Source organism: Geotrypetes seraphini, chromosome 5 (assembly GCF_902459505.1).
Source record: "Geotrypetes seraphini chromosome 5, aGeoSer1.1, whole genome shotgun sequence".
NCBI classification, from domain to species: Eukaryota; Metazoa; Chordata; class Amphibia; order Gymnophiona; family Dermophiidae; genus Geotrypetes; species Geotrypetes seraphini.
Genome location: NC_047088.1, coordinates 236,950,092 through 236,963,505, shown reverse-complemented (window position 1 = coordinate 236,963,505; position 13,414 = coordinate 236,950,092). Strand labels below are relative to the sequence as shown.

General features: G+C 44.3%; 1 protein-coding gene across 4 annotated transcripts in view; it reads left to right on the top strand.

Annotated features, from left to right (window-relative positions):
• Positions 1–13,414, top strand: part of CCNT2 (cyclin T2) — a 158,787-nt gene that overhangs the window by 130,215 nt on the left and 15,158 nt on the right. For all 4 annotated transcript variants that reach the window (XM_033946203.1, XM_033946202.1, XM_033946204.1 and 1 more), the window contains 2 exons: positions 787–950; positions 11,327–11,397. In XM_033946203.1, coding sequence (XP_033802094.1) covers positions 787–950; positions 11,327–11,397 — 235 coding nt within the window. The remainder of the gene's footprint in view (positions 1–786; positions 951–11,326; positions 11,398–13,414) is intronic.

The following is a 13,414-nucleotide window of genomic DNA, read 5'->3' as shown; positions in this document are numbered from 1 at the left end:
ATGTTTTATAAATAAATGCTTATTAAATATTCTCAATGTTACTTTTAAATAATTTTTAGTTCATAGTATTATATAGTACTGTTATTCTTTTGCTTTTAAATTAACCGAATTCTGGAATGCTTTACCGCTTACATTAAGAAGTTTAGGTTCTTTAGCTTTATTCCTGAAAGTTCTGAAAACTTTTTTGTTTGCTAAACATTTTGGAAATTAACTATTTCACTCTACTTTTTCTTCTCAAATTTATGTATTATGTTTTATATTATTGTAAACTGTCAAGCTCCTCTTGGTTAATGACTGTCTATAAAACTAAGTTTTAGTTTAGTTTTTAGTTTCGTTTAGTTTAGAATATTTAATAAGCATTTTATTTATAAAAACATAAACATATGATCCATTGAGGAAGTAATAATAATAATAATTATTTTATTTTTGTATACCGCAGTACCAGAATAGTTCAGAACGGTTTACATGACAAGAGACTGTACATCTACAGCGAAATTTACAAATAAGTCAATCAATCAATATAAGTAGTACGTAAAGCCTGGGACAATGAGAATTTTTGAGTCCTAGGTGGTATTTCTGAAGATCATAGAAGAAGGTTATTGATGAGGTCAATTCACGGAGAGTATTAAATTAATATGCGCTCTGAATGAAAGTTATAATTTAAGTGGCCATCATGACCTATAATTTGAATGCATATCTGTGTTTCAACCCTAACAGATATTTTTGTCTTTTTGTTTTCCATATTTTGACTTCTTACAATTCCTCATGAAACCTGTTGTGCAACAGTCTGCACCTTACTACTTTCTGTCTTCAGTACAAACCAACAGTGATAGCATGTGTGTGTATTCATTTGGCTTGCAAGTGGTCCAACTGGGAGATTCCTGTATCAACTGATGGAAAACATTGGTGGGAATATGTGGATCCTTCAGTTACTCTGGAATTACTTGACGGTAAGATTGTACTTTTTATTATATATATCTTCGTCATTACTCTTTCTTTCTCTTTGTAGATTCAAGAATAATATATTTCAAATGCTAATAGTATGTGGAAAATGTGATTGCTGAAAGTGTTAAAATAAGTGTGCTAAAACATTTTCCAAAAATACAAACAAAGGCATTGGGGTCCTTTTATCAAGGCGCGGTAGGGGTTTAACGCGTGGAAAACAGCACGTTAAATCGCCTGCTGCGCTAGTCGCTAACGCCTCCATTGACCAGGCATTATTTTTTTGCATGCCGCAGGGGTTAGCGTGTGATAAAATGGCCGACGCGCTAACCCCACTATCGCGGCTTGATAAAAGGAGCCCTTTGTCACCACCATTGTCTCACAAGCCAAGAATTTCAGCCTTTCTTTGGCTTTTAAATTTCCCCAATTATAGAATGAACTTCCTGTAATTTTGAGGTGTCCCAGCTCTTTCCAATCTTTTTGTAAATCTTTAAAAACTTTTCTATTTACTAAACATTTTGAAAATTAATCCCCTTGTATTTTAGCATATTTCTTAACTTATTGTTAATCACATTGAGCTTCCTCTGGTTGAAGATCCAGTATATAAAGTTAAGTTTTAGTTTAGTTTTAGTAAGTCTGACTTACCTTACTAGTCTAGGCCTAGGAAACTCTCCCATATCCAGGATAAATATCATTGTCAACTAAGGTGCCTAGCGCCCACTCCTTCCACTCCACACACCCCCCCCCCCCAAATGATTGCTGTGCACCTCCTCCTAATACTGACTTTTCCCAATTTCTCTCTCCACCCCAAATCACTTAACCCCCACCACCATGTAACTCACTTTTTGATTTCACCACCCTACCCTCCCTTTTGTCCTTCACCCTCTTCTCAGCTTGAAGCTTCAACACTTTTTCCCTCTCATTCAGCCATTCCCACTCTTACCTGTATGCATCTTGACCGCAACGTGGCGCCACCCCCCTCCCCCAGTGCCTCTCCCACCATCTGTATTCTGCTCCTTCTCTTGCTCTCTACTGGTGACATCAATCCCAATCTCGGTCATTTCAGTAAGCCCTGACCCTACTCATGCGAGTCATACTACAATGTAACCAATCTTATTTCTGTTCCACGCCTCCTCCCCCCCCCCCCCCCCCCCCCCGACAAAGAACTCAGAACAGATTACAGGTTAAACATACATAATATACAGGTAACAGGTTGCGATTTGCAGTGGATTTGCCATAATTATAGTACAAGTTTACAATACAAGTTTTCATCCTAACTTGACACACATTAGAGGTTTAATACTAATACTGTATATAGTTTACAGGTTACAATTTGCACTGTAAGGATAATTATGGCAAGTTTGATTTATTTATTTAATTCGTTTTCTAGCCCGTTGTCCCCAAAGAGCTCAGAACGGGTTACAGGTTTAGCAGACATAATTTCTGTACAAATTTACAACTTGATACATGCTTATGGGCTTAACGATGCAAGGTTTCCAGTACAAGTTATACCTAATTCGTTACACAGAAAGTTACAGTGTAAGGTACAAGTTATACCTAATTGACATATAGAAAGTTATAGTGTATGATACCAATACCAATCTCATCGGTCAAGGGTAGGGTTTTAGGAGAAGAGGTATGTTTGTATTGTTTTTCTAAAGCTGAGGAGTCCTTCAAGGGATCTGATCTGCAGGGGTAGTCGATTTCATTGACTCGGTTTGAAGTGGGATGCCCGCTCTGTCTCCAACAAGCTTGTCTTCATCCATGACCTCTTAATCTCTCAAACTCCTCTACCTGCTGGTATTAACTGAGACATGGATCTGCCTTTAAGACTCTGCCTTAGCTGTTGCCTTGTGTAATGGAGGCTACCTTTTCTCACATACACTTTGCCCACTTGGTCGTGGAAGTGATGTTGGGCTGTAACCCTTCTTCCACCTCAGTCTCACTGCTCTCCCTCCTTTGAAGTCCACTCCATCCGTCTATTCGCCCTTCTACTTCTCCGAGTAGTAGTCATTTACCGACCCCCCTGATAAGTCACTCTCTTTCTGAATGAATTCTTTGCTTTGGTCTTTATGGAAGAAGATGCAAGAGATCTACCTGAACCGGAAATGGTTTTCAAGGGTGATGATGCAGAGGAACTGAAAGAAATCTTGGTGAATCTGGAATATATACTAAGCCAAATCAACAAGTTTCTATGTACAGACCGGTAAGCCTGACTTCAGTGGCGGGCAAAATGTTGGAAACAATTACAAAAAATAAAATTGTGGAACATGTAGGCAAACATGATTTAATGAGACGGAGTCAGGATGGGTTCAGCCGAGGGAAATCTTGCCTCACCAAATTGCTTGACTTCTTTGAAGGTGTGAATAAATATGTGAATAAAGATGAGCCGGTTGATGTACTGTATCTAGATTTTCAGGAAGCTTTTGATAAAAGTTCCTCATGAGAGACTCCTGAGAAAATTAAAGAGTTATGGGATAGGTGGCAAAGTTCAGTTGTGGATTAGGAATTGTTTATCGGATAGAAAACAGAGGTTAGGGTTAAATGGTCATTTTTCTCAATGGAGAAGAGTAAACAGTGGAGTGCTGCAGGGACTGGGACCGATGCTATTTAACTTATTTATAAATGATCTGGAAATTGGAATGACGAGTGAGGTGATTAAATTTGCAGATGATGCTAAACTTTTCAAAGTTGTTAAAACGTATGCAGATTGTGAAAAATTGCAGGTAGACCTTAGGAAATTTGAAGACTAGATAAAATTTAATGTGGACAAATGCAAAGTAATGCACACTGGGCAGAATAACCCAAATCACAGTTACCGGATGCTTGGGTCCATCTTGGGGGGGTTAGCGCCTAAGAAAAGGATATGGATTAGAGAATGACACGGTGGTGGTTTACCTGCGACTACCGCATTTAGCCGCGGGTAACCCGCCAAAAACGGGGAATGAAAATTAGCAGCCTTTGCGGGGACGGGGACAAGGCCATCACCGCCCCGTGGAGCGGTGAATGGTCTTGTCACCGCAGTGAGGCATAAAGGATTGTGCGGTCCCCGCAGCCCCCACCCATCCACCTGCATGCCGGCTCGATCGTTTAACCAGCTTCCTCTCTCCACCTCACCTCAGTTTGCCGGCTTTCTTTTTCGGCGACCGGAACGCTTTCAAAAGAGCTGCGCATGCGCGGCTGCTCAGTATTCAATCTTCTGCTCTGACCCAACCGGAAACAGGAAGTTGCAGCAGAGCAGAAGATTGAACTTTGAGCAGCCGCACGTGCGCGGCTCTTTGAAAGCGTGCCGGTCGCCGAAAAAGAAAGCCGGCAAACTAAGGAGAGCTGGAGAGAGGAAGCTGGTTAAACGATCGAGCCGGTGTGCGGGTGGGGGCTGCAGGGACCGCGTGTTCCAGCTCACACAAGGAAGGAGGGGGTGAAAGGGAAAAAGTTTCTCTTCCTTGGAAATAGATTCTGAAGTGACCTCATCAAAGAAGACCAGCACCAAATGTACAAGAAATCCCTTAAACAATGTCAAAAGAGCCCAAAATAAAAAACTGCTACTGCCTTGAGACTTCATTATTGAAGGAATCAACTTGAAATCACAGAAGAGACAGGAAAAGGTTAAATGATCATTGAATCCTCAGGTACAAAACACAAACCAAATTGTGAATGAAATCAGAGCAGACAGTTAGAATTATAAAATTGATGTAATTATCCATCTGGAAAAAAAGGCGTAGTAGAAATAATGCCTCAGCAATACAATTTTCAGAAGTTCTATTTGCTCATGGTAAGGGAGAAGAGAGACTGCTAGTGATGGTGGGGGGACTGATAGAAGATATGAAAGAAGGGTGGTAGAAAGGAACAGATGGTAAAGGAGGGAGGGAAGGGTGGTGGTGGAAAGGACTAGAACAGACATTGAAAGAGGGTAGAGAGGAACAGACCCTGAAGGGAAATGTGGAAGGCAGAGTGGGGAGAAGACGCTGGAAGGGAAGAAGACAGATGCCAGACTATGGGGGAGCGGAGGGAAGAAGATTGGTGCTAGACCAATTGTGGGAGGGGGTGAAGGGAGAGGCACAGTAACAGCAAATGGAAGAAGCAGAGAGAAGACACACAGTGGATGGAAGGAATTGAATGAGAAGATGTGGAAAGCAGAAACCAGACAACAAAGGTAGGAAAAAAAAAATTCTATTTATTTATTTATTTATTTTTTGCTTTAGGATAAAGTAGTATATTAGTTGTGTTGATAAAAATTTATAAACAAAGCCCTGCTAGCTGAACATCTCTCTCTAGTTCAGCAGCAGGAACTTTGATTTATAAGAAAGGAATAAGCTAAATATTGCAGTACTAAGGCTTATATAGATGCTGCGGGGACAGTGACGGGGCGGTGAAAGGGATGGCGGTGACGGTGACGGGGCGGTGAAGGGAACGGCGGTGACGGGGCGGTGCAGAGGATGGTGGGCCGGGGACGGTGCAGTGACGGGGACAGATTTTTTCCCCGTGTCATTCTCTAATATGGATGTCACCAAAGACAAAAAAAGCAAACAGGATGCTAGGAATTATTAAAACAGGGATGGTTAACAAGACTAAGAATGTTATAATGCCCCTGTATCTCTCCATGGTGTGGACCTCATCTGGAGTATTGCATTCAGTTCTGGTTTCCTTATCTCAAGATAGATATAGCGACCCTAGAAAAGGTTCAAAGAAGAGCGATCAAGATGATAAAGGGGATTGAACTCGTCTCATATGAGGAAAGACTAAAAAGGTTAGGGCTCTTCAGGTTAGAAAAGAGATAGCTGAGGGGAGATATGATTGAAGTCTACAAAATTCTGAGTGGAGTAGAACAGGTACAAGTGGATCGATTTTTTACTCTGTCAAAAGTGACGACGACTAGGGGATACTTGATGAAGTTACTAGGAAATACTTTTCAAACCAATAGGAGGAAATATTTTTTCACTCAAGAGAATAGTTAAGCTCTGGAACACATTGTTAGAGGTTGTGGTAAGAGCGGATAGCATAGCTGGTTTTAAGAAAGGTTTGGACAAGTTCCTGGAGGAAAAGTCCATAGTTCATAAGACATGGGGGAAAGCCTCTGCTTGCCCTGGATTGGTAGCGTGGACTATTGCTACTCCTTGTGTTATAGCCAGGTACTAGGGACCTGAATTGGCCACCGTTAGAATGAACTACTGGGCTTGATGGACCATTGGTCTGACCCAGTAAGGCTATTCTTATTTTCTTATGAGGATTGTCTTGAAGAGAAGTCTTTAGTTTAGGCTTTGGATATTAAAGCTGAAGCTGCTTTGTGGCGCGCACCTGCCATACTAGACTGTGGACAAGTCCCTTGGAGTTTGGGGACTCCTGTCCTCACATGTTTAAGCAGGGTGTGGATTACATAGCCAATGCTCTTTATGACGGACGACATTAGAGTCCTAGGTAAGATTTCAACCTATTCCATTTCAGCCTGCTGGATGCTCTGAACAGTGGGTGAGCAACTTGGAACTCCAAGGCCACTCTCAACAGATTACCCTTCAAGGGCAGATACTGTTTGACAAAGGGCGACCTCATGGCCAGTGTGGCTGATATCACCCCAGATCTCTCCCAGATAGTAGAAGCTGGTGACCTGTCGGAGACAATGGAAGCAATTTTCATGCTTCTAGGAGAATTCACCAATTTTCCTCTGGCTACTCCTCTCAGAGGCCCTTTCAGGGGTCCAGACAGAGATTTGGTGGTTATCTGCACCAACAATTTGTGGGTTCCTGTGGTGTTTCAGCCTCCAAGAAGCAGCATTGATGCCAGGAGGATGGCCGATCCTCCTCATATTGAAGGACAGCTGTCAGCATTTCAGGGACAAATGGGAACAGATCTTGTCTGACTGCTGGGTGCTGGACATTATCGGGAAGGAGTACAGGATCAAATTTTATTGGCTCCTTGACTTCCCAGCCAGATGGCCACAGAAGCAGGTCAGAGTTTGAGCAACAGTGCAACAATTCTTAGATATCTGTGCCTTAGAACCAGTTCCTGAAGTATAAAGGCAGATACTCTTTATACTTCATAGTACCCAGAAAAGATACAGAAGATCGGAGACCCATTCTGGATTTAAAATCTGTAAATGAGACCCTGAAAGTACCCCACTTTTGCATGGAAATGGTCCGCTCTGTGAAAGCGGTTGTGGTTCCTTGCCTCTATGTATTTGGCAGAAGCTTATCTTCACATCCCCATCTTTCTGTCTCACAGAAGGTATCTGAGATTTCACACGCTTCAGTGCCACTTTGTTTGTGGCACTCCCCTTTGGTTTAGCATCAGCTCTCTGCACCTTTTGCCAAAGTGATGGTGGTTGTAGTGGTCTACTTTCGCTTTTTGGGGGTCTAGTTGCATCCTTACCTGGCTGCTCAGGGCTCCCTCGCTAACGGACTATGAGTGTGCAGTCCAGCAGGTGGTGAATCTCTTACAGGATCTGGGCTGGATAGTCGACTTTTGGAAGTCATCTTCAGTCGACTCAGTGTTTGGAGTATCTGAAAGACCACGTCAACACGGCATGGCAAAGGATCATGTTTTTTTTCCTAAGCCATGCAAACAGAAGTTCATGACGCAGGCCCTTGTTATCTTGGTCCTTCTGAGCTCCACAGCCTGGCAGTATATGCAGGTTCTGGGCTCAATGGCGACCTCCTTGGAAGTGGTGTCCTGGGTGAGAGCTCATATGCGCCCTCTCCAGCATTCCCTTCTGTCCAGATGATCTCCGCAATGTCATTCTCCTGGACTATAGAGGTGAAGCACAGCCTGCACTAATGGCTCCAAGGGGAGAACTTGGCAGAATTGACTCGTGGGTAACCCTCACAACCGACACCAACCTCTACAGCTGGGAGGGTGGGGGGGGGGGGGGCTCTTCTGCGATCATCCTCTCCAGGGCAAGTGGTCCTCATTGGAGAGCAAGTGGTCCATAAATCATCTAGAACTGAGAGCCATTCAGTTGGCCTTGCTCAGTTGTAGTCTTTCTTGTCAGGGTGTTTTCAGACAATGCCACCATGCTGGCTTATGTAAACAAACAGGGGGTCACCAGAAGCATGCCGCTCCACTTAGAGGCTCAGATGTTGTTCCAGTGGGCAGAACTTAATTTGTAGGTCTTCTTAGCAGCCCACAAGTGAAGCGAACATCCAAGTTGACTTTCTCAGCTGGCAGATCCTGTCTCAAAAAGCATTCTCCCTCATAGTCCAGACTGGAGACAAACCGGACATGAGATGAGTCCAGTTTGTGCTCGGGAGATAATATATATAGACTCCACAAACAAGGTCAGTGGTCTCTGGAGATCCAACAAGAAATCAATCTCCTGAAATGGGTAATGGAATCACAGGAGTGGTATCTCATTGTCCAGAAGATCTTACTGATAGAAGCACCTCCTTCCCCCTCGATTATTTCAACAGCAAAACCCCTCAGTTCTGCTCTACATTGGGAACAAAAAGAATAGCCTCTGATGCCTTTCTCTTTTATTGGAGTATGCATATACTTCAGTACCTCTCTTAGTGGAAATTCCCCTGAAACTCTAATAGGATTGGGAAGTCATGATTCTCATTGCTCCATATTAGCTGCAGCAGATCTGGTTTCTTTTACTTCTGTATCTTAAAAAAAAACCCCAACCCACTCCTTTTTTATGCAAAAAGTAATGGCCACTTGTAAATTATAATTATGAAATACAATCCTCTTGTGCAAATTAAACCAGATCTTCTATTACAGGGGTCTCAAAACATAGTAGTAGGGATCTCAAAGTCCCTCCTTGAGGGCCGCAATCCAGTCGGGTTTTCAGGATTTCCCCAATGAATATGCATGAGATCTATGTGCATGCACTGCTTTCAATGCATATTCATTGGGGAAATCCTGAAAACCCGATTGGATTGCGGCCCTCGAGGAGGGACTTTGACACCCCTGCTATAGAAGAACTTAACAGAGATGTGACCATTTGTATTTCGCCCATAACCAACTGAGAGTGGTGTGTGCAAAGATTTATGAAATTGGTATATTTAATAAGGAACTATATTATAGAACAGGGGTGCCCAATACGTCGATCGCGATCGACCAGTAGATCGGGAAAGCAACGTGAGTCGATCGCGAAGCCCATCCCAGGCTCCGTGATAGACTCGTGTTGCCGTCCCGATCAGCCTTCCTCTCCCCGACGTCAAAGATGACGACGCCGGGCATCCACATTAGTCTGTTTTTTTGTCATTTTGGGGGGGGGGGGGCGGCGGCAGCAGCCTGAAAAAGAAATCATCCTGGCCAGGGTCGGTGTCATGCTCCGGAGCTTCTACCTCTTCCAGCAGCCGTCCTATCTGGCCCTCTCCCTTCTACCTGCATCCGGCCACACCCCCTGCTCCACGGCTCTCTTCGGCAACTCGGCAGCAGCAGCAATGGACACAAGCTTCTGACATCGGGGCCTACCCTCTGCAAGTCCCACTTGTTTCAACTTCCTTTTTCCACAAAGGCAGGACTCGCAGAGGGAAGACCTCAATGTTGTCAGCCTGTCTTGATCACCGTTGCAGACGGATTGCTGAAGAGGGCCGCAGGGCAGGGTGTGTGGCTGGATGCAGGTGGAAGGGAGAGGGCTAGATGCAGGACTCATGGGTGAGGGAGGAGAACGAGAGAAAGAAAGAAAGAGAGAGGGGAGGGAAACAAAAGGAAATATTTCATACCGGGCTGGGCCGGAGTGGAGGGAGGGTGGAAAGATTCTGGCTACAGGGTACAGTGACAAAGGAAAAGGGGGTGGGGGAAGCTGAAAATGAGATAGTGACACAAAGAAGAGAAAGGGTAAGCAGGACCTACTGAATAAGGATAGAGATACAGAGGGGACATGCTGAAAGCAGGGGTGGTGGTGGTTTAACACAGAGGGAGAAATCTTGAAAAGGGGTTACATGGGTTTACAGAGGGAGGCAATGATGAAAGAAGCTAGATTGGCACACAGAAGGAATAATACTGAAATGGAGGGTTAATGGGGATACAGATGGAGCAATGTTGAAAAGGAGGAGAGGAGATAGGGACACAAAGAGGGAGCAATGCTGAAGGGAGGTAGTGCTGAAAAAGAGGAGGTGAAATAGAAACATAGAAGTAATGCTGAGAAAGGGGGGGAGATAAAGACATTGAAAGGGCAAATGGTGAACATGGGGTAAAGACAAGGACAGAGACAAATGATTCTGAAAAAGTGGTGAGATAGGGATATAGGTGAGATGGACACAAAGAAGGGTGATGCTGGAAAATAGGTGGAATGGTAATTCTGACAGACACAGAAGGGAAATGCTGGATCAAGGAGAGATGGGGCTCGGGCTGGATGGAATGGGGGAAATGCCTGGTTGGCCCGGAACTTACTCTCCTATGTCAGAATTGACGTCGGGGAGCGGAATGCTGGTCAGCGCGATGCTTCTGCAGGGAGAGCTTGGGGTGGCAGTGGCTTGGGGTCTATTTCCCGATGGCGGTGGCGGCAAACCGAGTGGCTTGGGGGAGGGCAGGGAGAAAGAAAGAAAGGGGGCAGGCAGGGAGACAGAAAGAAAGGGAGGCAGGGAGACAGAATGAAAAAGTTGGGGGAGAGAATGAGGTTTGGAGGAGAGGAAACATACAGGAGGCTGAAAGAAGGGAAGAAAGATTGGATGTACAGTCGGAAGAAGAAAGTGCAACCAGAGATTCGTGAAATCACCAAACAAAAAAGGTAGGATAAATGATTTTATTTTAAATTTAGTGATCAAAATGTGTCTGTTTTGAGAATTTATATCTGCTGTCTATATTTTGCACTATGGCTCCCTTTTACTAAACCGCAATAGCGGTTTTTAGCACAGGGATCCTATGAGCATCGAGAGCAACGCGGAGCATTCAGCGCAACTCCATGTGCTAAAAACTGCTATCGCGGTTTAGTAAAAAGAAAGGGGGGTATATTTTTCTATTTTTGTATGGTTGTTACTGAGGTGACATTGTATAGAGTCATCTGCCGTGATCTCTTTGAAAAACCCCTGGAATATGAATGATAATTAACATTTTCTCTGCCTTTCAGTGTGCTTTGTGGGTTTTTTTTTTATTATTTCATTGTTGGTAGATCATTATGACTTGGTCATTTTAAATGTAGCTCACAAGCCCAAAAAGTGTTAGCACCCCTGTTATAGAAGCTTGAGAGGGGGGTGGGGGGAATTAAGAGCATTTGGATCAATGGTGGCTAAATGTTGATGCCTGTGATGTTGGCACTGTGAATAATTTGTCTCATTTCAGGCTATATATGGAGACATGCAGCCAAGGCTGTTTAGAACAAGTTTGTTTCTAACTTCTTTATTTAGAACTGTTTTGCTGATGCATGAATCATAGCATGTACTTTGGTGAATACTGTATATAGGAAGCTGCTAATGCCTCAGAATCTGAAAGAGGTTTTTCTTTCCAGAACTAACACATGAATTTCTGCAGATACTGGAGAAAACACCTAGTAGATTGAAGAGGATTCGAAACTGGAGGGTAAAGAAAATTTTATAGTTTTTTTTTGTATTGAGAATGAATTGATACTTAATTTGTTTAGCAATTTTCCAAAACTACACTCATTGAGATGAAGACTGCATGTACTTGTTTACCCATGTACTTTGTACCATGTCTCAGAATACCTTTACTTTGAAACTTGCCATGGATACAAGTACATGCTGTCACTTGCACCTTTTTTTCTCTATGGTTAGTTTTTTAACTGGAAAAGAATTCCTAAAGATTTCAAAATGGCACTTACACTTGTAATCTACCACCCCAAAACAGCTTAGGATTAATGCAGTGTAGTAAATTTGTTTCACAATATGTGGACTTCTAAAAGGTAATTTTCAAGCAGTAAGTTAACATGAATAATAAAAAACCTTTATCTATGTAAATCACTTTGAAAATAGTCCTCCACATGTGTACAGGCATTCGTTATTATATGCCAAGCATTGTAAATTAAACCCACCCATTAAAAAAAAAAAAAAAAGGGATGACGTGAAAGTTATGCATATGCATGAGTATATTCATAGTTGTTTTCAACTTTATCATATTGGAAAGTCACTCTACCCTTATCAGGTTTCACTCATTTTATACAGAGTAACTTATGGAACCAGGATGAGCCCCTCTCCCCACCTGAAGTTTCAAAATGATCAGAGTTATTTTGTTAACGTATTGATCTTTCAGATGAATACAAAGGGTTTTTTTGTTTAAGATTATTATGAAGGATTTATTCCTTTCTAGAGATACATACCTGATGGAATATAGCATGTTTTGAAACACAGATATAACATTTTTATAGCCAAAGTAGAAATATAGGAAATGTGGAATCTTGGCTAAGCATACCAGTAAGTGCAGCATCTATAATAATAAAATGGTAGCCCGCGCATGCGCACTTGCGACGTGTGTTCCCTGATCCCTGTTCTGTCGCGCTGTGCCAGCTTAATGCGTCACCAGACACGCGTCGCAAGTGCGAGACCGCAGCCAGCCAACAATCGCCTCCACAGCGGAAGGACTGGACCCAAGCGCTGGACATCCTGCTCTCCTGTCGACTCCTCTCAAGAGCCGCACCAGCGTCGGAGAAGGCTTCCGATGCTGGCGGGGATTGAGAGGAGCCGCGGCGCACCTCAAGGGGCGGGAAGGGAAGCGCAAAAAAAAAGTCCAGCTGATATTTTCTTCGCGGGCCCCAATCCAAACGCCGATTCAAGCAGCGTGTGCAGCACTCTCCACACGCTGCTTCGGGGCCTTCTACTGCCCTGATTTGCTCTGCCGCGTCTCTGATGATGTCATCAGGGACGTGCCAGAGTAAATCAGGGCAGTACACGGCCCCGAAGCAGTGTGTGGAGAGTGCTGCACACGAAAAGTCACCGTGCCTCAGAGCGGCCTGCGAGGTTCCTTACAGCCGGTAGGCTGTTTTAAAGAAGAGAAGCCGCATGCTGGACAGGGGGAGCAGGTAAGAGGGTCAGGGGGAGAAAGTAAGGAGTGGTGCTGGACAGGGGGAGCAGGTAAGAGGGTCAGGGGGAGAAAGTAAGGAGTGCTGCTGGACAGAGGGAGCAGGTAAGAGGGTCAGGGGGAGAAAGTAAGGAGTGCTGCTGGACAGGGGGAGCAGGGAAGAGGAACAGAGGAGCAGGTAAGGAGTGCTGCTGGACAGGGGGAGCAGGGAAGAGGAACAGAGGAGCAGGTAAGAAGTGCTGCTGGACAGGGGGAGCAGGGAAGAGGGACTGGGGAGCAGGGAAGAATTGCTGCTGGACAGGGGGATTAGGGAAGAAGGACAGGGGGAGCAGGTAAGAGGGTCAGGGGGAGAAAGTAAGGAGTGGTGCTGGACAGGGGGAGCAGGTAAGAGGGTCAGGGGGAGAAAGTAAGGAGTGCTGCTGGACAGGGGGAGCAGGGAAGAGGAACAGAGGAGCAGGTAAGGAGTGCTGCTGGACAGGGGGAGCAGGGAAGAGGAACAGAGGAGCAGGTAAGAAGTGCTGCTGGACAGGGGGAGCAGGGAAGAGGGACTGGGGAGCAGGGAAGA